We start from the raw sequence: 23,076 nt of genomic DNA on the forward strand, positions 1-23,076 counted from the left end.
TACTGTCATACATTTTGTTCCGTAGTACTCAGAAACAAACTGGATGTCCTGCGACTTCTTCAATATTTTAATTGGAAGAGAACTGGAAATAAAGCCAGCAATGTATATGGTGAAAGCAGAATGTACATATTAGAACACAGCCTGAACACATAATGATATATGCTCCATGTGACTGTGCCCAGGAGCTAAGTGCCTTCCACTGCACCACTGCCTTGGAAGAGTCAATCATTCACAAACTCACTGCCTGTCACCAGTGATTTTAATGGTGGCATGCAATGTTCTTTCAAAGAATTGTATAATTTTCTGAGTAAGTCAAGCAACGAACAGCACTTCAAAGAATCTTGATTTTAAGACACTCAGCATATATTGCACATTCTCAGCCCATTTTTATGGGTATATATATCCAAGAGACAGGATGAGAAACACTCAACTTTATAAAGAAAAATACCACAACAAGCAAAACAAATTGCCTCATCTATACAGGATCATGATAACTTTTTATATTATAGGTGATCTGATTAGGCTAATAATCTCAGGATAATTCTAAGCAAGGTATTATAACTGGCATTATATTATTGTCCGTCTCTAATTTAAATGGTCCTGGAAAAGGGTGATGTGTTCTCCCTTGAGATGGCAAAAGTGGAAGGAAAAGAATTAAAAGAATGCAGTTAAAACACTTTGGTACCATATTAATCTGTCCATTTAATTAAATCAACTTTCTTCTATTCTTCTAACTGGATATAAAAGTAAGTTACTTTTCTAAGCCTCAGCTTCTTCAACTGTGGAAGGCAGAATAACAACTACCTCTCAGGATTGCTTTGAGTATTACACTGGGAAAAAAAGACTAAAAACTGGCAGGCAAAATGTGAAGTGCTATGCAAATAAACAGTATTTGAGGATACCACCTTAAGACTTTCAGTCTTGCCTGGTGCAGTATTTTGCACATGAGTGCTCAAATATTTGTCTACTCAGTCAGTCATAATTTAAAAGTTAGGGTCCAAAACTTTAATTCTAATTATAGAAAATGAGGATTACTTCATGTACCACTTATATATTTATTCACTAATATTAAGAAATCAAACTTTTAGAATAATTATTCAATACAATACATAATATCTTGGAATAACAACATTACCACTGTATAACATATATTGTTTACAGTATGATTCTGTGCCAGATCCTATTCTAAATATACTACATATATTCACTCATTTAATCCTTATAATTCCCCTGTGAAGAAGTTATTATCCATATCTTATACGGTTGACCCTTGAAAAAACATGGGTTGAACAGCACAGATCCACTTATATGTGGATTATTTTCAGTAAATACTGTACAGTACTGTAAATGTATTTTCTCTTCCTTATGATTTTCTTTTTTTTTTTTTTTTTTGTCTTTTGTGACCGGCCACACCGCGCTCAGCCAGTGAGCGCACCAGCCATCCGTATATAGGATCTGAACCCGCGGCGGGAGCGCTGCTGCATTCCCAGCGCCGCACTCTCCCGAGTGCGCCACGGGGTCGGCCCGATTTTCTTAATAACATTTTCTTTTCTCTAGCTTATTTTATTGTAAGAATACAGTATATAATACACAAAATATGCTATTAATCCACTTTATGTTTATCAGTAAGGCTTTTGGTCAACAGCAGGCCTTTTGTAGTTAAGTTTTGGAGGACTCAAGAGGACTCAAAAGTTAAACACAGAGCAGATTTTTGATGACTATAGAGGGAGCCAGCACTCCTAATCCCCATGTTGTTCAAGGGTCAAATGTAAATGAAAAACTAAACCACAGGTTCAAGGAATATATCCAAGGTCACAAGGTTAGCAAACTGGCAGAGACTCAAACTTAGGTCTGACACCAAAGCCTTGGCTTTCATCTATTACTACTCCTCTCCGATATGGTAGCCACTAGCCACAAGTGGTTACCAAGCCCTTAAAACGCAGCTAGTCTGAATTGTGCTGTCATTATGAAACACCAGATTTGGAAGACTTAATATGAAGAATTAAAGTGAAATATTTCACTATAATTTTATATTTGTTACATGTTGAAATAATATTTTGTATATAACTGGTTAAATAAAACATTCTTAAAACTAATTTCCTCTGCTTCTTATTTTACTTTCATCCTGTGGCTACTACAAAGTTTAAAATTACAGTGCCTTGTAATATATTTATTTTGGACAGCACTGATTTAGAACTTCATAGGATATCTTGTAATACAAAGAGCACAAACCAATTTTAAATTCACAAATACGTGTTTTAGAGCGTACATCCAAAAACTTTCCAATCTTAATAGTTATTTTAATACTAAGTTAGCATAATCAATAAAACCAATTCTAAAATCCCTTAACACAAAAACAGTTTCACTTATTTAAATTTCAATATCCCGAATTAGATAATTTTCTTAAAATTCCCTATTATAAAACTTTTTTTCAACTACATAATTTATACAGATTCATCCAGACACCCACTACATAAATTACAGAAAAGCACAAAAAAGAATCCATCATATCAATCAGTTAATATTTTGATCAGTCATTCCTTCTAGATGTGTACTAGGTTGAGTGGTATAAAATTATTAAAGTAGGATCATATATTTTATCATTTTATAACTTGCTTTTTTCTAATACTTTATGAACATTTTCCTGTATCATTACATCTTCTTTCTAAACATTTTCTTAACTTTTTGAAATAAGTATTGATTCAGAGGAAGTTGCAAAAACAGTACACAGAGGATCCATGTAATCTTTACCCAGTTTCCTCCCAATATATATTCTTCATTATAGTACAATGTGAAAACCAGGAAACTGACATTGGTACGATGTCTGTGTATGCAGTATGCCATTTTATCACATGCATAAATTCACCTAATTACTACCACAACAGAAATACAGATCTACCTCATCACCACAAAGATCACCCTTCTCCCCTTTCTCCTGCCACCAGCCCTAATCCCTGGCAACCACTAACCTGTTCTCGTTCTCAATTTTGTCATTTTAAGAAAGTTAATGGTCCTCTTTCCCTAAAAGGCCTAAGGTGACTTATGAAAATGGTGATGCAGAAAATCCCACAAAATCATGCAAATCAGGAGGTTCAAATCTTCGTGCTCACTTTAAGAACACCCACGAAACTGCCCAGGCCATCAAGGGTATGCATATCTGAAAAGCCACCATGTATCTGAAAGACGTCACTTTACACAAACAATGTGTACTGTTCCGGTATTACAATGGTGGAGTTGGTAGGTGTGTCCAGGCCAAACAGTGGGGCTGGACGCAGATCCAGTGGCCAAAAAAAGAGTGCTGAATTTTTGCTGCACATTCTTAAAAATGCAGAGAGTAATGCTGAACTTAAGGGTTTATTTAGATGTAGATTCTTTGGTCAATGAGCATATCCAGATGAACAAAGTACCCAAGATGAACCGCCGCACTTACAGTAGTTCTACATGGTTTTATTAACCCATACATGAGCCCCCACTGCCACACAGAGATGATCCTTACTGAAAAGGAACAAACTGTTACTAAACCAGACGAAGATGTTGCACAGAAGAAAGAGATATTCCAGAAGAAACTCAAAAAATTAAAATTTATGGCATGAGAATAAATTCAGCATAAAATAAATGCTAATAAAAGTTTTAAAAAATAACAATAAGAAGGTTAATGGCGTCATACAGCATGAGACCTTTTAAGACTGACCTTTTTCACTCTATACTGCCCTTGAGATCCAGTCGAGTTATTGTATGTATCAATAGTCTGTTCCTTTTTCTTGCTAAATAGTATTCCACAGTGTGGATGTACCATTCACCTAGTAAAGGACATTTGGGTTGTTTCTAGTTTTGGGCTATCATAAATAAAGCCATGAACAGGTTTTGTGTGAACATAAGTTCTCATTTCTCTGGGATAAATGCCCAGGAGTGCAACTGCTAGATCATATGGTAAGGACACGTTAGTTTTGTAAAAAACTGTCCAACTATTTTCCAGAGTGGAATGTACCATTTTACATCTCACCAGCAATGTATGACAGACCTCAAAATATTTTTAACAGCTGCAAAATATTTCATCATGACTATTCCATAATTTTTAACAACTCTCTACTGATCCCTATTTAGATAATGTTACATTGTTTTGTTATAATAATGATGTCATTAGTATACTTACAGAAGTTTTTATGCGCAGGTCACACAAATTTCCTAGAAGTTATACTGCTGGGTCACAGGGCACAAATATTTTAAAGGTATTTGATACTAACTGCCATACTGGTGTCCAGAAAATTTAAATTAATTTACATACCCACCAAGCGTCTAAGAGAATACCTATTTCTCAGCCTCATGAAAATTATTATTTTTTTAATCTTTAAAATTTAATTTGCCAAAAATGTTATTTTATTTTGCACTTCTTTGAGTAACGGGAAGGTTATACATTTCTCATATTTACTGACTTAGTTTGTAGTTCTTTTATGAATAACATGTTCATGTTACTTGCCAGCTTTTTATTGAAATATTGGTTTACTGACTAAGATCTGGTTCTGTCTCACCAATGTACAGTGCAAAGAAATAGGATTTTTTTCCTTGAACATTATATCTGAAATTCAATCCAAGTGTTAATATTGCAAGATAATAGCTGATTTTAGAATGTAAAAAAGATACAAGTTTAGCTGGTATGGTGCAATTCATAAATATTCCAGTACTGTACTTTGTACAATGTATTTATTAATTAAGGAAGCACCTCCAATGCCAAATCTAGGCTAAAAACATGGTTCCTAGAATATGGATCACTTCTCCTAAATTCACTTTGAAATGCCAACACATAATTTTCCCATAACGTCAAAATCAACTTCATTAGGAAGCTTGGCTGGCTTCTCTTTAGGAGGATTTAAGGTTGTCTACACCAGCAGTTCTCAACAGTGTGATATCCAGACCAGCAGTTATCAAAATTACCTGTGAACTCGTTAGAAATGTAAATTCCCAAACCCTACACCAAAACTACTTAACCAGAAACTCTGGTTGTGGGACCTAGCAATCTGCGTTTCAATAAGCCTTCTAGGTGATTCTGATGTATGCTAAAGTTTGAAAACCATCACTCTAAACAAACTTAGAATAAAAACATTAAATCTGCATTTCCTTGTAGTCATGCACTGCATAACAACATACTTTTCAGTTAACGACTTTTCGGTCAATGATGGTACATACAGTGGTGGTCCCATAAAATTACAATGGAGCTGAAATATTCCTATCACCTAGTGAAGTCGCAGCCATATTAACATAGTGCAACTCATTGCTCATGTGCTTGTGGTGATGCTGGTGGAAACAAACCTACTGATTGAAACTAATGAAAACAATGATACATCATACCAAAACCTGTGGGATATTGCAAAAGCAGTATTGAGGGGGAAATTTATTGCATTAAACGCTCACTTCAGAAGAATGGAAAGATGGCAAGTGAACAACCTAACACTTCACCTTAAACAACTAGAAAAACAAGAACAACCCAAACCTAACTAAAGTTAGCAGATGGAAAGAAATCATTAAGATCAGAGCAGAACTAAATGAAATTGAAAACCAAAAAACAATTCAAAAGATCAACGAATCAAAAAGTTGGTTTTTTGAAAAGATAAATAAAATTGACAAACCATTAGCATGGCTAACAAAAAAAAGAAGACAGAAGACTCAAATAACAAAAATTAGAAATGAAAAAGGCGATATTACAACTGATTCATCTGAAATACAAGGAATCATTCGAGACTACTACAAACAACTATACGCCAACAAATTTGAAAATCTGGAGGAAATGGATAAATTCCTGGACACACAGAAGCTCCCAAAACTGAACCATGAAGACGTAGAAAATTTGAACAGACCAATAACAATAAAGGAGATTGAAGCTGTTATCAGAAGGCTCCCAACAAAGAAAAGCCCAGGACCAGATGGATTCACAGCAGAATTTTACCAAACATTCAAAGAGGAATTGACACCAATTCTTTACAAACTATTCCAAAAGATTGAAACGGACGCAAATCTCCCAAACTCATTCTATGAAGCAAACATCATCCTGATACCAAAACCAGGTAAAGATATAACCAAAAAAGAAAACTACAGGCCGATATCCTTGATGAATATAGATGCAAAAATCCTCACTAAAATACTAGCAAACAGAATACAGCAACACATACGAAAAATTATTCACCACGATCAAGTGGGATTCATTCCAGGGATGCAAGGTTGGTTCAACATACGCAAATCAATAAATGTGATACACCATATTAATAAACTCAAACACAAGGACCATATGATCATCTCTATAGATGCTGAAAAAGCATTTGATAAAGTTCAGCACTCATTCATGACAAAGACCCTCTATAAGTTAGGTATAGAGGGAAAGTATCTCAACATAATTAAAGCCATATATGCCAAACCCACTGCCAGTATCATCCTGAATGGGGAAAAGCTGAAAGCTTTTCCTTTAAGAACAGGAACTAGACAAGGATGCCCACTCTCACCACTCCTATTCAACATAGTGTTGGAAGTACTAGCCAGAGCAATCAGAGAAGAGAAGGAAATAAAGGGCATCCAGATTGGAAAAGATGAAGTCAAACTGTCCCTGTTTGCAGATGACATGATCCTATATATCGAACAGCCTAAAACCTCTACAAAAAACCTGCTGGAATTGATAAACGATTTCAGCACAGTAGCAGGATACAAAATCAACACACAAAAATCAGTAGCATTTCTTTTCTCCAATAGTGAACATGCAGAACGAGAAATCAAGAAAGCCTGCCCATTTACAATAGCCAACAAAAAAATAAAACACTTAGGAATTGAGTTAACCAAGGAGGTGAAAAATCTCTATAATGAGAACTACAAACCACTGCTGAGAGAAATTAGAGAGGATACAAGAAGATGGAAAGATATTCCATGCTCTTGGATTGGAAGAATCAACATAGTGAAAATGTCCATACTACCCAAAGTGATATACAAATTCAATGCAATCCCCATCAAAATTCCAAAGACATTTTTCTCAGAAATGGAAAAAACTATCCAGTCTTTTATATGGAACAATAAAAGACCACGCATAGCCAAAGCAATGCTGAGCAAAAAAAAATAAAGCTGGAGGCATAACACTACCTGACTTTAAGCTATACTACAAAGCTATAATAACCAAAACAGTATGGTACTGGCATAAAAACAGACACACTGACCAATGGAATAGAATAGAGAATCCAGAAATCAACCCACACACTTACTGCCATCTGATCTTTGACAAAGGCACCAAGCCTATTCACTGGGGAAGGGACTGCCTCTTCAGCAAATGGTGCTGGGATAACTGGATATCCATATGCAGGAGAATGAAACTAGATCCATACCTCTCACAGTATACTAAAATCAACTCAAAATGGATTAAGGATTCAAATATACACCCTGAAACAATAAAACTTCTTAAAGAAAACATAGGAGAAACACTTCACAGGAAATAGGACTGGGCACAGACTTCATGAATACGACCCCAAAAGCACGGGCAACCAAAGGAAAAATAAACAAATGGGATTATATCAAACTAAAAAGCTTCTGCACAGCAAAAGAAACAATTAACAGAGTTAAAAGACAACCAACAGAGTGGGAGAAAATATTTGCAAAATATACATCTGACAAAGGATTAATATCCAGAATATACAAGGAATTCAAACAACTTTACAAGAAGAAAACAAGCAACCCAATTAAAAAATGGGCAAAAGAGCTAAGCAGGCATTTCTCTAAGGAAGATATACAAATGGCCAACAGACATATGAAAAAATGCTCAACATCACTGAGCATCCGGGAAATGCAAATCAAAACCACACTGAGATACCACCTAACCCCAGTTAGGATGGCTAAAATCCAAAAGACTCTGAACGATAAATGCTGGCGAGGTTGCGGAGAAAAAGGAACTCTCATACATTGTTGGTGGGACTGCAAAATGGTGCAGCCTCTATGGAAAATGGTATGGAGGTTCCTCAAACAACTGCAGATAGATCTACCATACGACCCAGCTATCCCACTGTTGGGAATATACCCAGAGGAAAGGAAATCATCAAGTCGAAGGTATACCTGTTCCCCAATGTTCATCGCAGCACTCTTTACAATAGCCAAGAGTTGGAACCAGCCCAAATGTCCATCATCAGATGAGTGGATACGGAAAATGTGGTACATCTACACAATGGAATACTACTCAGCTATAAAAACGAATGAAATACTGCCATTTGCAACAACATGAATGGACCTCGAGAGAATTATATTAAGTGAAACAAGTCAGGCACAGAAAGAGAAATACCACATGTTCTCACTTATTGGTGGGAGCTAAAAATTAAATTAATATATAAATTCACACTCACACACACACACACACACAAAACCGGGGGGGGGGGGGGGAGAAGATATAACAACCACAATTATTTGAAGTTGATACGACAAGCAAACAGAAAGGACATTGTTGGGGGGGAGAGGGGGAGGGAGAAGGGAGGGAGGTTTTGGTGATGGTGAGCAATAATCAGCCACAATGTATATCGAGAAAATAAAATTAAAAAAAATAAAAAAATAAAATAAAAAATTTTAAAAAAATAAAAAAATAAACCTACTGCACTGCTAGTTGCATAAAAGTATGGCACATACAATTATGTATAGTACATAATACTTGATAATGATAATAAATGACTGTTACTGGTTTATGTATTTACTATACTATACTTTTTATTGTTATTTTAGAGTACAGTCCTACTTGTTTAAAAAAAAAAAGGATAACTGTAGAACAGCCTTGGATAGGTCTTTCAGGAGATATTACAGAAGAAGGCACTGTTACCCTAGGAGATGACAGCTCCATACGTCCGTATGTGTTATTCCCCCTGAAAACCTTCCAGTGAGACAAGATGTGGAGGTGGAAGCCAGTGATATTGATGGTCCTGACCCCGTGTAAGTTCTAGGCTAATGTGTATTTATGTCTTAGATTTTAACAAAAAAGTTTAAAAAGTGAAACAATATTTTTAAAATGGAAAAAAGCTTATAGAATAAGTATATAAAGAAATTATTTTTGTACAGCTATACAATGTGTCTGTGTTCTAAGCCAAGTGTTATTACAAGAGTCAAAAGCTAAAAATATTTAAAAGTTTATAAACTAAAAATTTAAGTAACCTAAGGTTAATTTATTATTGGAGGAAAAAATTTATTTTTCCACAAATTCAGCATAGCCTAACTGTATAGTGTTAATAAAGTCTACAGTACTGTACAATGTCCTAGACCTTCATATTCACTCACCAGCTCACCCAGACCAACTTCCAGTCCTGCAAGCTCCATTCAAGGTAAGAGCCCCTACATGGTTATACCATTTTTTACCTTTTTTTTTTTTTTTTTTTACCATATTCTTACTGCATTTTCTCTATGTTAAGATCTGTATGAGATACACAAATACTATTGTGTTAAAATAGCCTACAGTATTCAGTACAGTAACATGCTGTACAGATCTGTAGCCTAGGAGCAATAGGTTACACCATATAAGCTAGGTGTGTATAGTAGACTATACTAGCTAGGTTTGTGTAAGTACACTCTATGATGACAACCACAGAATCGCCTAACAACACTTCTCAAGTGATGCATAACTGTATACAAAATTGCTCTTTAATGGAGGACTTGGGCAAAGTTAATTATGCTACAGATATTAAGAATTCAGTATTTTGGTCCTCCCCCAAATCAAAACAATCCAGAAAGAAAACTAGATTCTAACTTTATTTTGTACAAATAGGAATCCTAAAACCACGAAGTATTCACAAAACTTCTACCTGAAAAGAATCCAAAATGAACCACAACAACCAACAGGCCAGAATACATGTCTTTGAAATCAGAGACTCATTTTGTTTCCTATTACACACAGCCTGATTTTCCCACTCTCACATGAAACTTTGCCTATATTGTTTTGAAAATTCAATGAAATAGCATGTTTAAAATACAGCACCTGGAAGTGTAGTTACTCAAATATTTGTGGTCCAATGAATAAATAAATTGTTCAATAGATAAAAATAATTCTGGGTGGGAGGATTATGGTTGACCTTTGTTTATGTTTTTGTTTTGTCCCCAAGTTTTCTGTAATAAGTATGTATTACCTTCATAACTAAAATTAAAAAGAACAAAGGATCAGTGACCCAATGTATAAAAGAAAATAACCAACAGGAGAGCAGTACCTTTAGATTTTACCAATCTTCACTAACATTCTTTCTTTCATTTATCCATATAAAAACAAACTTATAATTTACAAGATACTGGGATGATACCAGATAAACTAAATATAGCTCCCACCTTCAAGGAGCTTGTAGTTCAAAATTAGAACCGCACATATATTGTAAGTATTAACCCAACAACTACACTGGTGTAGTAAAGTATGGTAGCTACTTTCTATCCACCTAGTATCATATCTCCCTTTTCAAGTAAGGGACCCTGAAGATTAATTAGGCTTGGCCAATCACAGTATCCTAACCTCTAAGCAACAAAAAATGATCCAGGGATTGAGCAAGTGACAGGAGTCCTGATTCCTGCAGTTCTTTCTTTGATTCTCGAGTTCAAATGGTATCCCTCTCTCACTAGCTATGTGGGCCAGTAACTTTTGTTTTGTTTTTACATGGCTTATGGTAGCTTGAGCTGAATTCTTATTTCTTGCAACTTTGACCATTCTCATAGCACTTAAGATATTAAAACAATGCTTATAGTTTTGTAAAAGAATGAAGAGAGCAGTTAATAAACCTCCTAACCTACCTATGAAATCTGGTATGTTCTTAGAAAGCAGTCACCAGACTTGTTTTCTCCTTATGACTAAACCACCATGCACTGTATGTGTTATACATCCAACACGCTGGTGAAAATGGCATCTTACATCACCCTTAATTTCTTGTCCCTCCTAAGGGCTATCAAAGTTTCATCTTAAATTGTATTGCTGATGCTCTTAAATTGTTAAAAAAAATTTTTTTTGAACAAATTTTCAAGAAAGATGGTTTTTTTACATATCCCTCTGCTAGTTTCTTTTCCTAACCACAAGATAATCTGAACAAATTTTCTAAATTGGTAGAGGAAGAAGAAAAAAGGAAAGTAATATCTAATACTACTTAAAAATAGAATTTTCAGCTGTTTACCCTATAATTTCAACTGTTCATGACTTCTGTGTAATACAGTAGTTTATTTGCATTGCTTTTACTGAGAATTCATTTTTGGCACCATAGTCTGTGTCAATTATTTTATGGATCCAAAAATACAGCTAAATAAATGAATGAGTCAAGACTTCAACTTAAATAGAAGTAATTAATCCAAATTACTCAACAGAATAGTAGTGTACATGATGTACAAGATACAACTATGAAGTGTATAAGATGCAACCATTAAGTTATAGAATGTTAATATAGCAGAACAATGTACATGACATTTCCAACAATACTCAAAATGTTTGGAACCGTTTTTAAACTGCCTTAGGTGCCAGTTTACAAACACAGATTTAGTTCCTTATCACACCTTATGACTCCCACAAATTGGTGTTATATGGTATGACTGATCCCCTGGTTTATTATCAGACTTTCCACTATTTCTGGCTACTGAAATTACGAAATGAACAACCAAAAAGGATAAGAAAATGTCACAGTTAATGTTTACATAATTGTGCCAAAACTCTGAGCCTCAAAACCACTCCGAGAAGTACTTTAAATGCACTGTCTACAGCCTCCAAGACTGTAGTTCTGTGTTTAAGTTCTAGTACTTGTTTAGAAAACAAAATCAGAAAAACAGGAATACTACTTTAAGGGTACACTTCATAAAGACAACCTTCCCCTAATCCAATAACATTAAACACACACACAAAAGCCCTAATATGAAAGAACATTTATTAGAGCTCAGCTGGAACTCCTTCGACCAGTCTTCATTTATTCTACACCTTATCAAGTGCCAAGCACTAAAACAGACACAGGAAAATAAAGTGATAAAAAGAAAAGGTCCTGCCCTCAAAAAAGGTAACAACATAATGGAGACAGATTGAAAATCATATAAAAATACAGTGTAAGTGTTATGACAGAGATAAAGCATGATTAGAAGGGGATGAAAAGGCTTCCTGAAACATCTAGGACAAACAGGAGTCAGCCAGGACACAAAAGGAAGGAAAAGCATGTGAAGGTATGGACGTGAGACACCATGGTCCATGCTTGGAAAACACCAAGCAGTATGGTATAAAACACACACATGCTGTGTGTGGAAGGGACATGGGGTGGTGGCAGGCTGCTTCCAAAAAATCTAAAGAAAGGCATAGTAAAGTACCAAACAAATCACAAGCCCTTTGTGATACCCAGAATTTGGATTTTATCCTAAAGGCAACAAAAAACCAGGAGATAGGTTACGAAAGAACCGGAAGTGCTGTATTCAACACTTTAGAAAACTCTAATAGATGAATTCTGCTTTTCAACCTGTGGGATTTGAACTGCCTTTAATCTAAGTGGAGATGTCCAGGAAGAAGCTGGATTTGTTTGTCCTACGCACACATGCATGGGGCTGGTGAGTGGTGGTTAATACAGTATCTGGGAATCAACAGCCTGTAGGAAGAAGTGAAAAAGTGTGGATGACACCATCTAAAGAGGGGGAACAGTTAAAAATGGGGTGAGAAAGGGGCGAGGAACTAACAAAATAGCTTGTATCCTGTACAACAAATCCCACACCCAAGAATCATGAAGACCCAGAGGCTGAATGTCTCTAACCTCCTCTAAAAAGCACTTATGGTGTCTACCATGTACTCACTCATTCCAGGCCTACTAAGACATTCACATCATCAGGTGCTTTACACATCACTGGTTATTGTTCTATGCTCTTATCTTCTCAATGAGTTTAAGTTCCCTGAAAGCAGAAATCTTCCATGTGTTTAACCAATGCCTTGAAATATAAATTACTGATGAACTATTGTTCAACTGATGAGAGGCAAAAGTTGATCCCTTTTATGTCCTCAAGAAAGCTTCACACACCAGGTTTCATTCTTTTCACATAACGATGTGTGGACTCATGCTACTGTCTAGAGGAGACAGCTATTCAAGTATGTAGTTAATGAACACTGGGTAAAGAGGGGTCCTCTCTCTAGAACGTGTAAGGAAGGACCTGCAGGTAAAAAGTTGAGCTCTAAGCTATTCTTAGGATAAAACAGCACTGGTAAAATAAACAAGAACTGCACACAATATGGATGAAACTTACAAAAATAACAATGAAAGAAGCCAGACTCAGAAGCATACATACCATATTGCTCCACTCATATAAAGTTCAAAAACAAGCAAAACTAATCTCTAGTGTTAGAAGTCAGGATGGGGGGTTGGCGGTATACAAACAGCCAAAGGTGTGCTCACTTTGTGAAAGTTCATCAAACCTTTTTACTTACAATTTGTGCACTTCCCTGTGTGTATGCTACAGTTCAAAAAGTTTAAAGAGGGAAAACCGGGTAGGAGGGAGGGGGAACACTAGTTAAAGGGAGTATAAAGGAAGATGTCACAAAAGAGAAAAAAGCATTGGTGATGGAGCAAAAGAGAAGGAGAGCCAGAAAGACTGGAATGTACTAGCTCAAGTTGTAAAGGAGACATTGGAGAACTACCATCACTTAAAGTACTAATGAACTGAATTTGTTCTGATAACCGTTTTGGTAAACTACAGCTACATGAGGAAGTTTTTCTCAATCTTGGAATTTTTCCAGCACTTACTGAAGTACACAATAAAATATATGATGTATGAATAAATAATACATAAAAAAAATCCATTCATAACCTCTCATCCTAATGACTAAGAGAAAAAGCTAGCTGGCCTGGATTTAGTCCACAATGTTCAACTAAGAAAAATTTAATAGCCTGCGCACCCTAAAAACAGTCCCGAACAAATGAGCTAAATGGCACAGGTAAACCATAACAATCCCCCTGGCTCCAAAAGAAAGCAGCATTACTGTTTCCCAAAAATGCAAATGTGTATCTCAACACTGTATACAGCAGTCACTTCACCCAGTTCTCATCACTCGGTAGTTCCTTATCCTGCTCTAATTTCTTCATAGCACTTGTCATTAGCCAAAATTATCTTATTTTTCTGTTTACTTGTTTATTTTCTCTTCCTCCCCGTAGAATTTAAAGCTCTGTGTGAACAAGGACCTTGTCTGTCTTTACACCACCATACACCCAGAGCCCAGATGGCTGTGTGCTCAATAAAAACTTGTCAAATGACCACAACTACCCAGGTAATTTACTTTAAGGTCACCAAGTACACACAAGATCAAGTCAGCACCAATAAATCAGTACGTCCAATACAACAGCAAACACAAAATAAATTATTACTCCGTTCCTGGGTTAAGAGTGATCTTTAAAACTATACCAGTTTTTATACCAGCTTTGAGGTTGAAAGGTTTGATAAGGTTTGATGATTTGGAAGAGTGTGGTAATTTTTTGATGTATTTTACGGAGAATTTTTATCAAAGACAAACACTACAGCAAAACCAATGAGACCTAAGGAGCAAAACCACTTTTGTGGATTACCAGGGAACATGGCTAAGAGGCCTGGCTCTGCCCCAGTGTAGGTACCTCCTCTTCTTTCTGGCAGTTTACCTATCTGAAAAGCTTCACAAGATGATGCTCTTTTGTTGTGGTTTTCCATAAAATTTCTAAAATACTTCATGACCATTTAAGAGATTTATGAGTTGTCAGGGTATATGAACTAAAGTAGAGGAAAAAGTCCAAAGTAACAACCTGCAAAAAATCAGGGAGTTCCCAAACGAGGAAAATGTTTTACACACAAAACAGCTGCTTCTGCAACCCTTCCATTTCAATATCCTAAGTATCACCTTTTTTTAAAGTTAGTGATTTCTACACAATCTTATTACACATCAGAAATAACTTCCTCACTTCTACATGTCTAAAAAAGCTCTAAAAACAGTAAACTTTTCAGAGGAGCAGTATTCAAATAAACAGGAATCAAATAAAACATGATTTCAATTCAACACTGATAAAATCGGGCCGGCCTGTGGCTCACTCGGGAGAGTGCGGTGCTGATAACACCAAGGCCACAGGTTCGGATCCCATATAGGGATGGCCGGTTTGCTCACTGGGTGGGCGTGGTGCTGACAACACCAAGTCAAGGGTTAAGATCCCCTTATACTGGTCATCTTTTTAAAAAACAAACAAACAACAAAAAAAAAAACACTGATAAAATCTAAAGAGTTAAAGATTAGAAAACACTAGAAAAGCTCTAAATCTATAATTATCTAAAGCAAAAATTTTCCAATTTTTCAAGTGAGTGTGATTTAAGCAGTAGCTGAGGGTAAAAATGTAGTACTACTATCAAAGAAATAGCAATCAACAAGAATATGCAGGAATGTCTTAGTAATTTTTATTTTACAATAAAGATAACACTGCATTCAGAGAAAAAACAAAACCACAGAAAATATATCTAACTTATCACCAAGTGTAGGAAGTTACTGTGCCCAACACTTGAGAACTTCAACATAACAGAATAAATTAAGTAAATTCATGCATTTGTAGGTGTGTTTTTTCCTTCATCTTTAAAAGCTGGTATCCTCTTTCTTGAAACTGGCAAAGCAGGATGGGAAATACTACTTTAGCTATCACCTAGGAAAGGGATAGTGTTTCTTCCCCACCCACCTGCCACTTTACACACACACTTTAACATACAGTCTTTTATTTTCTACCCTAAAAGGCTTAGAGTACATCAGCATGGTGGGGAAGCAACCTTCCCAGTTGCCCATGACTCCTCCAAGCTATGTTAAAGATTTAAAAGTATATCACAGAATGGGCATGATGAGGAAACCATTTGATGCAATGGAAATGTTCTAAAACTACATTCTGGTGGCTGCACAACTCTTTAAATGGCTAGAAGTCATTGAACTGCACACTTACGGAGGGTGAATGTTATGGTGTGTAAATTATATCTCAATAAAGCTTTTAAAAAAACAGTAACCAGCAAGCGGTAAATAGTGGGACAGTAGAATTGGAAAAAGAAGTATCAAAGAACCAAAGAGACCAACACATAATTGATAACATATATAAAATATAGACCTCTACTGTCCCCTGAATCTCCAAGTAACCTGTTAAGTGTCCCCTCCTTCTTCCCTTAACATATTCCTTAGGACCTTCTGACCTTCCTTACATTCTGCCCCATGCTGCTACAAAAGAAAAGGGAAAAAAAGATCTCTTTCTGAATCAACTTCACGATTCTACAAGCAGAATTAAAAATATCTGACACACATGGCAAATAGTAGTGAAAAGTTGACAGATTTTTCAGAAATCAATTCTACTTGCCCAAAAGAAATGGAGGAGAGGGAATGCTTCAAATTGATTTCCCAAGCCAGACTGCTCTGACTTCTGATAGCATTTTATCTGTACCTTTCATAGAGCGTTTATGACTTGAATTATGGTCATTTGGGCACATCTTATCAACCTTTTAACATCCCCCCCCCCCTCTTCCCAAAGTCTTCAGCATCCTAGGAATTTAATACCTGCTCTTTGGACAAATGGCAATATTTTCCTAACCAAACTGAGTACCAATTCTATCCTCAAAGGGCAAATAAAATTCTGTGTGTCCTTCTGGAATACCACTAATTCAAAGGTGGTTTCCTTGGTTGACTGGTGACAATAATGACAAGAATGATCAAAAATTCCAAAATAACCACTGGCTAGCCAACTAGGTAAGGCTGTTAAAATACAAAACACTAGCTCAGAGCAATTAAACACAATTTCTGTGCCAGTCAACAAATTATTCTAAAATCACAAATTTTGCCTACTACTCAGCATCCAAAACCCAACAAGTTTTGTACTACCAATAATCCAAGTCTAGTTAATATGTGAGAGAAAACGTCCAGTTCATATCAAACTTTTGAGATACAAAAAAAAGAAAGAAAGAAAAAGGCCCAAGAAAAAAACCAGCATCACAATTAACCAACAGATAATACAAGGGATACTACACGATGAAAACCTGTCAAATTCACTTCTCCACATGGTATAACATAGAAAAGCCAAAATGTTATTTGCATTCTGATTAATGATGACTTTTGAACAGACCTAAAACACCAGAATGTTGACAACAACCACATTGAAATGAACTTTGGCCAGTAAAGTATCATGAATGGATGAGTTGTGTGAAATCTGTGTTCTAATCCTACTCCTACTTGTTGACAGACATCAAGAAATTACATGAAGATGGGCCAGTCCTTGGCTCACTGGGGAGACTGTGGTGCTGATAAAACCAAGGCCACAGGTTCGGATCCCTATATAGGGACGGCTGGTTAGCTCACTTGGGAGAGCGTGGTGCTGACAACACCAAGCCAAGGGTGAAGATCCCCTTACCGGTCATCTTTAAAAAAAAAAATTACATGAAGACCCTTAAAGCCAGTAGGTGAGTATCCTGTTCCTGAACAGACTCTAAAATATTTTAATTATTAATAATTTAACAAATATCCAAGGGTTCAGATCCCAGTACTGGCCAGCTGCACCCCCCCCCCCAAAAAAAGAAAACACAAATTTAAAAAAATTCTAATAAATTTGTTTAAAAACTGAATTTCACTATCATCATCTGTGGCTCTGAAAAAACTTTCTTAAAGTTTTTACATTTTTAAAAGTCCTTCCACATGCTTCCAAAAATTTGATGAGTCAGATTGTTTAAATGCATGTAGAAACTGAAGTGCATTTCATTATGAGACAATTATTCCCAGCAATAAATCAAATGTAAAAACCGAATATGGCTTAAGTTTCTCTTCACCAGTAAGGTTCTCAAGTTCTTAGGAGTTTCCTAGTCATTTACTTCAACATCATCTACGGTAATACTCAAACCAAAACCACAATAAAGAGGTTTGGCCTCTGAGGGATTCTACATGTAAAAAACATTACTCATAAAAAACATACAATCGCTATTGCTTTAAATAACCAATACATTTCTTAACTTGCATGCCATTTGACGGAATTCCCTACTTTGGATAGCAAAACAAAATCTGTGAAACCACCGATGTGTGTTTTTTATTTTAACTAAATATGTTCTATGATAATACAAAAAGCTGGCATACACTTACTTAAAAAAACATTCATGGGAAATATTTTTATAGTTCTTAAGTATTTGTATTCAAAGGTCTCATTATTTAGTAAGTGGAATTCACAGAGCTGTCTTACCTGTAAGTGGGCCAATTAATCCCAGAGTTATATCCTTTTAGGTTGTCCAATATGCCATTTAGTCCCAGGTATAAATAAAGCAATGAAAAATCTTAACAAGACACATTCATTTGTCAAAGAACAATACCAGTTGAATCTGTGGAGTACTACTACTACACAGTCACTGGAATGCTACCAATTCAAAAACAAGTACCTGATTAAATGAGACTTCGGCAATCAACTTCAAGTCCTAAAGGATCCACCAAGAACTCTCATTCTGTCTCACCTTCACACACACCCCAATGCCTGTCCGTTAAATGACACTAAGAATAGTTTAACTTCATACTCTGACATCACTGAAACAAAGTCCAGTTGCAAGCTAAAAGATGACTGGAAGAAAATCAGTCTTGACATTTTATTCAAGTATATCTAAATGTTAAATCTAGAGTAGTTCAACTCGTTTTGATACCATATGCAGCTTACTACCTTTATCTAAATGGAAAGGAATTTTTCCAACACTCTTTTCATCATAATAAAGCTTTAAGCAAACTTCAATATAGTCCTCCTATTCATTTCACCATTTTGCAAAATCGTCCTCCATCACTACTCTACATAAGCTAATCAAAAAAAACCTGACAGCTCAGCCTTCCAAAAAATGCACTTTCTTTATCAAACCCCAACATTTATTTCCAACTGCAAGAAAATAACAGACATATGCAGCTCAAGATTGGAAAAACACTAGCAGTCTTACTGTGATACCACCACCAAAATTTTTCAGAGAAAAAAAATAATAATAATAATTCAGGTCAAGCAAATTAAAACCATTCTGCACATGGCGAAAATACAAATGTCTAACGTCCTACAATCCATAGTAAACAGCCCTGCTTCTTCTCTTTCCACGCCAATACCAAAAAGCCAATGGATACTAGTGTCGAAGAAATCCAGTGTCTGAAATAGGACGAAAACCTGGAAAAATTCCCTGCCATAAATCATTTAGTGAGCACGAGGCTTTGCACCCAACACGAAATACACACAACCCAAAACACACATAACCCACCCCCAAATGCAGAAAAGGCCGCAATCAACAAGTTGGAAAGAGGGCAAAAGTATGGCACGCTACCCTCTCCCCCACCCTTTAACAAAAGGTATCACATCTCCAAGTACCTGGTGGAAGTGCCTTTCCTCACATCGCAGATGCTGCATTTAAAAGCTTCAGCGCTGTTTCTGAAGGTGCAGACGCTACAATCCCAAAAGCCTTCGTCTGCGGCAGGTTTCGCTTGTCTTTTCGGCCTTTGGAGGAGTGGGGAGTGGGGGAAAGGAGAGGGAAGAGACAGGGAGCAGGAAAAAGGGAGAGAAACGGCAAAACACAGGCGCTGGTGAGCCGTCGTAATTTCGCAGGAATCCAGCGCTGGAAACTTCGCTCGGGCGACCACCCACCTATCCACCCTTTTCGGGGACTGGAAGAGGGAGCGGGGAAGGGAACCGGCGCCCCCACCGGCACCCTGCAAACCCCGGGCCCGGGCCGGATTGCCTCGCTCACCAGGCGGCGGCAGCGGCGCCCCGGGAAGGGCCGCGGCGGGCGCAGGAAGCGGGCGGACTTGTGGACTTGAGCATGGGGCTGGGGGGGCCGGGAGGGGAGCCGCGGGCCGGATCTGGAGGGGGCGCGCAGGGGCGGCCCGAGGCCGGCGGCGGGGAGTGGGCCGGCTCCTTCCCTCTCCCCTCCCTGGCTCGCGCCCTCCCTCCCTCCCCACCTGGTTAAATCTCTCTTTGTCTGGGAGGAGTGGCGGCGGCGGCGGCGGCGGCGGCGGAGGGCGGCTGAAGAGGAGCCGCCATGGCTGCGGCGCGCACGGCCGCCGGCCCCGAGCGGGAGCGACACCGCCTCCCGCTGCCACCGCCCGCCGCCGCCGCCTCCCCCCGCCTCCGGATCTCCATCTTAGCAGCGCCTCCCCCCGCCCCGGGTGGCTCCGGGGCCTAGTCGTCGCCGGCCCCCACCCGCCCCCAGCCCTCCCTCCCCTTCCGCCCCCTCAGCTCTGAGCAGGTACCTGGTCGGGCTCTTCTTGTCGCCCATGGTCATGGATGGGATGTATCCCCGGCCTCCCCAAGCCGAAACCGGCGCCGCTCGGAGGAGAAACGCCGTCCGGGGAGTCGTCGCGGACCGGCCCCCCTCCCTCCCCCGCGCCCGCCCTCAGCCGCTGGGGCTCGAAGCTCCGGCCGCCGCCGCTGCCGCCGCCGCCGCCGCCGCCAGTCTCCGGACGAGACTAGTCCCCACCAGCGCCGCCTCCGCCGAGTGACTGACGAGGGGCGGGGCCGGGCGCCGCGCGTCACGCGCCGTGCGGCCAATGGGAGCGCGGCAGCGGGAGCCGCGAGGGCGGGGACGGGGCGCGGGGGAGGGCGGGGCGTGGCGGACGTGGGCCGGGCCGTCGGTGTGCGTGCCCGGGAGTGTGTGCGCGCTGGGGGCGCGCGTGCTTGCCCGTGGCCCCGCGGCCCGACGCGGCGGAGCGTGCGAGCCCGGTTGGGTGCACGTGGCCGCGCCCGGGAGCCGACAACGGGCTTCGGGTCTGCACGGCCGCCCCGTGGGGCTGACGCCCGAACCCCAGCCCCGAAGCTGCCCCGGGGAAGTAGTTCCACGCAGTTTGCGCGCGCCGCGGAGGTTTGCAACAGCCACGCCGCTCGCAGCGCCTCGAGGCTGGCAATACCCCGGGAACCAGTAGGGATTCCTTTGGCTCGCGTTCCCCCACGTCCTCTGCTCCTCTGCCACGCGGAGCTTTGTATCTGCCTTTCCTGAAGTCCCTGCCTCCAGCCTAGACGCTAGCCTGAAATCCACCCCCAGGCCCCTGACGCGGGAGGGAACGAGGCAGAAAGGGTGTGGCAGAACTAAATACCCCCAAGGCCGGGCGCAGAGCTCCCGCGTGCTAACTCCTCCTTAGATCCCCACTGAGCATAAATAGGGCGTTTCCCTAGGGAATTTGCTATTGAAATCCTGGCGACCACATGCAAGCGTCTAATCTTGAGCCTCAGCTCCTTAGTCTTCAAAATGGGGCTAATAACTCTCCTCCTGGGGTTGTTTTGAAAATTCAGAGACATAATGTTTGGAAAGCACGCAGATCAGTGCCTGGCACTTAGGAAGGACCAACACAAGGTATTGGGTTGGGAGCTATTATAACTGGGCCTAGGTTGTGCACCGTTTCTCCCCCATTAGATTTTTGAAGGTGAGAAACAGGTAGTTCCCTTCATTTTCTGCCCTACTCCAAGAATGCTTGCCAAATTGACTTCAACGTGACACAGGACTCTCTGTCCTCAGGCACTGGGGAGGCATGGTAGGGGGAAGACCCCAGATGTTAGGATGAAAGGCACAAGCACGGTAGAGCTGAAGGCCCAGGTGGGGGGAGGGACAGGGTCATTGGATAGTGCTAGAAGTTGGGGGGTGGGGTGGGGAGTGGAGGGAAGATAAGCCAGACCCTAAGCCCGGTTTATATGAAGACACAAAGTAGGTTGTTATCAGGTCATCTGCCCCCGTAAAGGGAAGCACACCAGTGCATGAAACCAGGGAAGCTCACTGAAACTCAGCGCTCAGGGGGCTAGAAGTCCTAGGATCAGTCCAGGGATCAGAAGGGAGAAAATAATAGAGGGAGGGAATGTGTCAATGATAAGCTTGATCAGCACAAGATGTCCTCTTCAGGCAAGCACAACCTGGAGGGCCAGGAAGAGCAACACTGTTTAGCAAAAGTAGCAACCTGCCAAGCCTCCCTGCCACAGAAGCGAGGAGGAAGGAGGTGGAGGATCGGGAGGTGTGGAGCCCAAGGGCAGAGGGACCAGAGAAAGCCAAGGGGCGTGCACACAGTCATGGCCCAGTGCAGCCATGCCATGTGCAGCCTTGGCCCTGGTGTCTGCCTGGCATGCTCCCAGGACTCTGCCCCTAGTGTGAAGGTACTGAGAGAAAAGGAGCATTAAGAAATCCCAGCTGGAGGAGTAGCCTCTGGGGAGGAAAACTGGATAGCTGGGAGTCACAGTAGTGGAAAGGAGATTGGCTTTATTATCATTAGTTACATAGAGTAAGAAATGCACATCTTCACTTTGCAGCTCAGTGCATCTATTTACACCCTTGTACCCACCGTCCAGGTTAAGATGTAGAGCATTTTCATCCTCCCAATGGGTTACCCCTCTCCCCCCAGGTAACCACTATTCCAACTTCTGTCACCGAAGATTAGTTTGGCTGTTCATGGATGTCATATACATGAGTCATATGGAATGTACTCTTGCATCTGGCTGGCACCTTTTGCTCAACATATTTGTGATATTTATCCACGTTGTTGCCTACATCCATAGTTCATTCTTGTTTGTTTGCTTAAGTGTGTAGAATTCCACTGCAAATACACCATAATTTATCCATAGGAGATTGACTTTTTTTAGTATATCTTTTTGTATCTTTGTCCTGTGTTACCTTTTCAAAAAAAGAAAGTTTTTTAAATGTTTTTAAGAAAAAGGAGGTTCCAGAATAGAGGATTTATTTATAGGAGTTTACCAGACCCACAGGTCACCATGTGGTTATAACGTAAAGGCTCTAATTTCTTTCAGATGTTGGAGGTAAATGTGCATTGAAAAGTCTCCTCACAGTTACAGGAGCCAGATGGAACTACCTGAGGAGCTGCGATCTCTAGAGCAGTGTAGCTCTAGGCAGAGTGTTCTGTGATTCTAGAGTGCTGGTTTTCAACCTGAGCTGAGTGGGGAACAAATGTTCCTCCAAGGTGTTGCCTTGGACCAGTGTGGGGTGAGGGGACAAGTGAGAATTGACAGCCCCTTCTCACTCCTCTGTTTCCTATCTTGAATTTCCTTTTCATGTTTTATTTGAAGGAAGGATTCTACTACTTAAAAAATAATTTGAAACCCACGGTTTTAGTGTAGATGCTGTTTAGAAGCACTCCCC

At 39.6% G+C, this 23,076-nt stretch overlaps 1 protein-coding gene and 1 pseudogene across 1 annotated transcript in view; one reads left to right on the plus strand and one right to left on the minus strand.

Moving 5' to 3' along the window:
* Positions 1-20,320, minus strand: part of RYBP (RING1 and YY1 binding protein) — a 73,026-nt gene extending 52,706 nt beyond the window's left edge. The window contains exons 1-2 of the mRNA XM_063114038.1: positions 20,195-20,320; positions 19,317-19,442 (exon numbers count right to left, since the gene is read on the minus strand). Of these exons, the coding sequence (XP_062970108.1) occupies positions 19,317-19,442; positions 20,195-20,226 (158 nt within the window). The 5' untranslated portion in view covers positions 20,227-20,320. The remainder of the gene's footprint in view (positions 1-19,316; positions 19,443-20,194) is intronic.
* On the plus strand, positions 3,066-3,593 carry LOC134390558 (large ribosomal subunit protein uL22-like; annotated as a pseudogene).
* Positions 20,321-23,076: the final 2,756 nt, after the last annotated feature.

This window comes from Cynocephalus volans, chromosome 11, assembly GCF_027409185.1.
Source record: "Cynocephalus volans isolate mCynVol1 chromosome 11, mCynVol1.pri, whole genome shotgun sequence".
NCBI classification, from domain to species: Eukaryota; Metazoa; Chordata; class Mammalia; order Dermoptera; family Cynocephalidae; genus Cynocephalus; species Cynocephalus volans.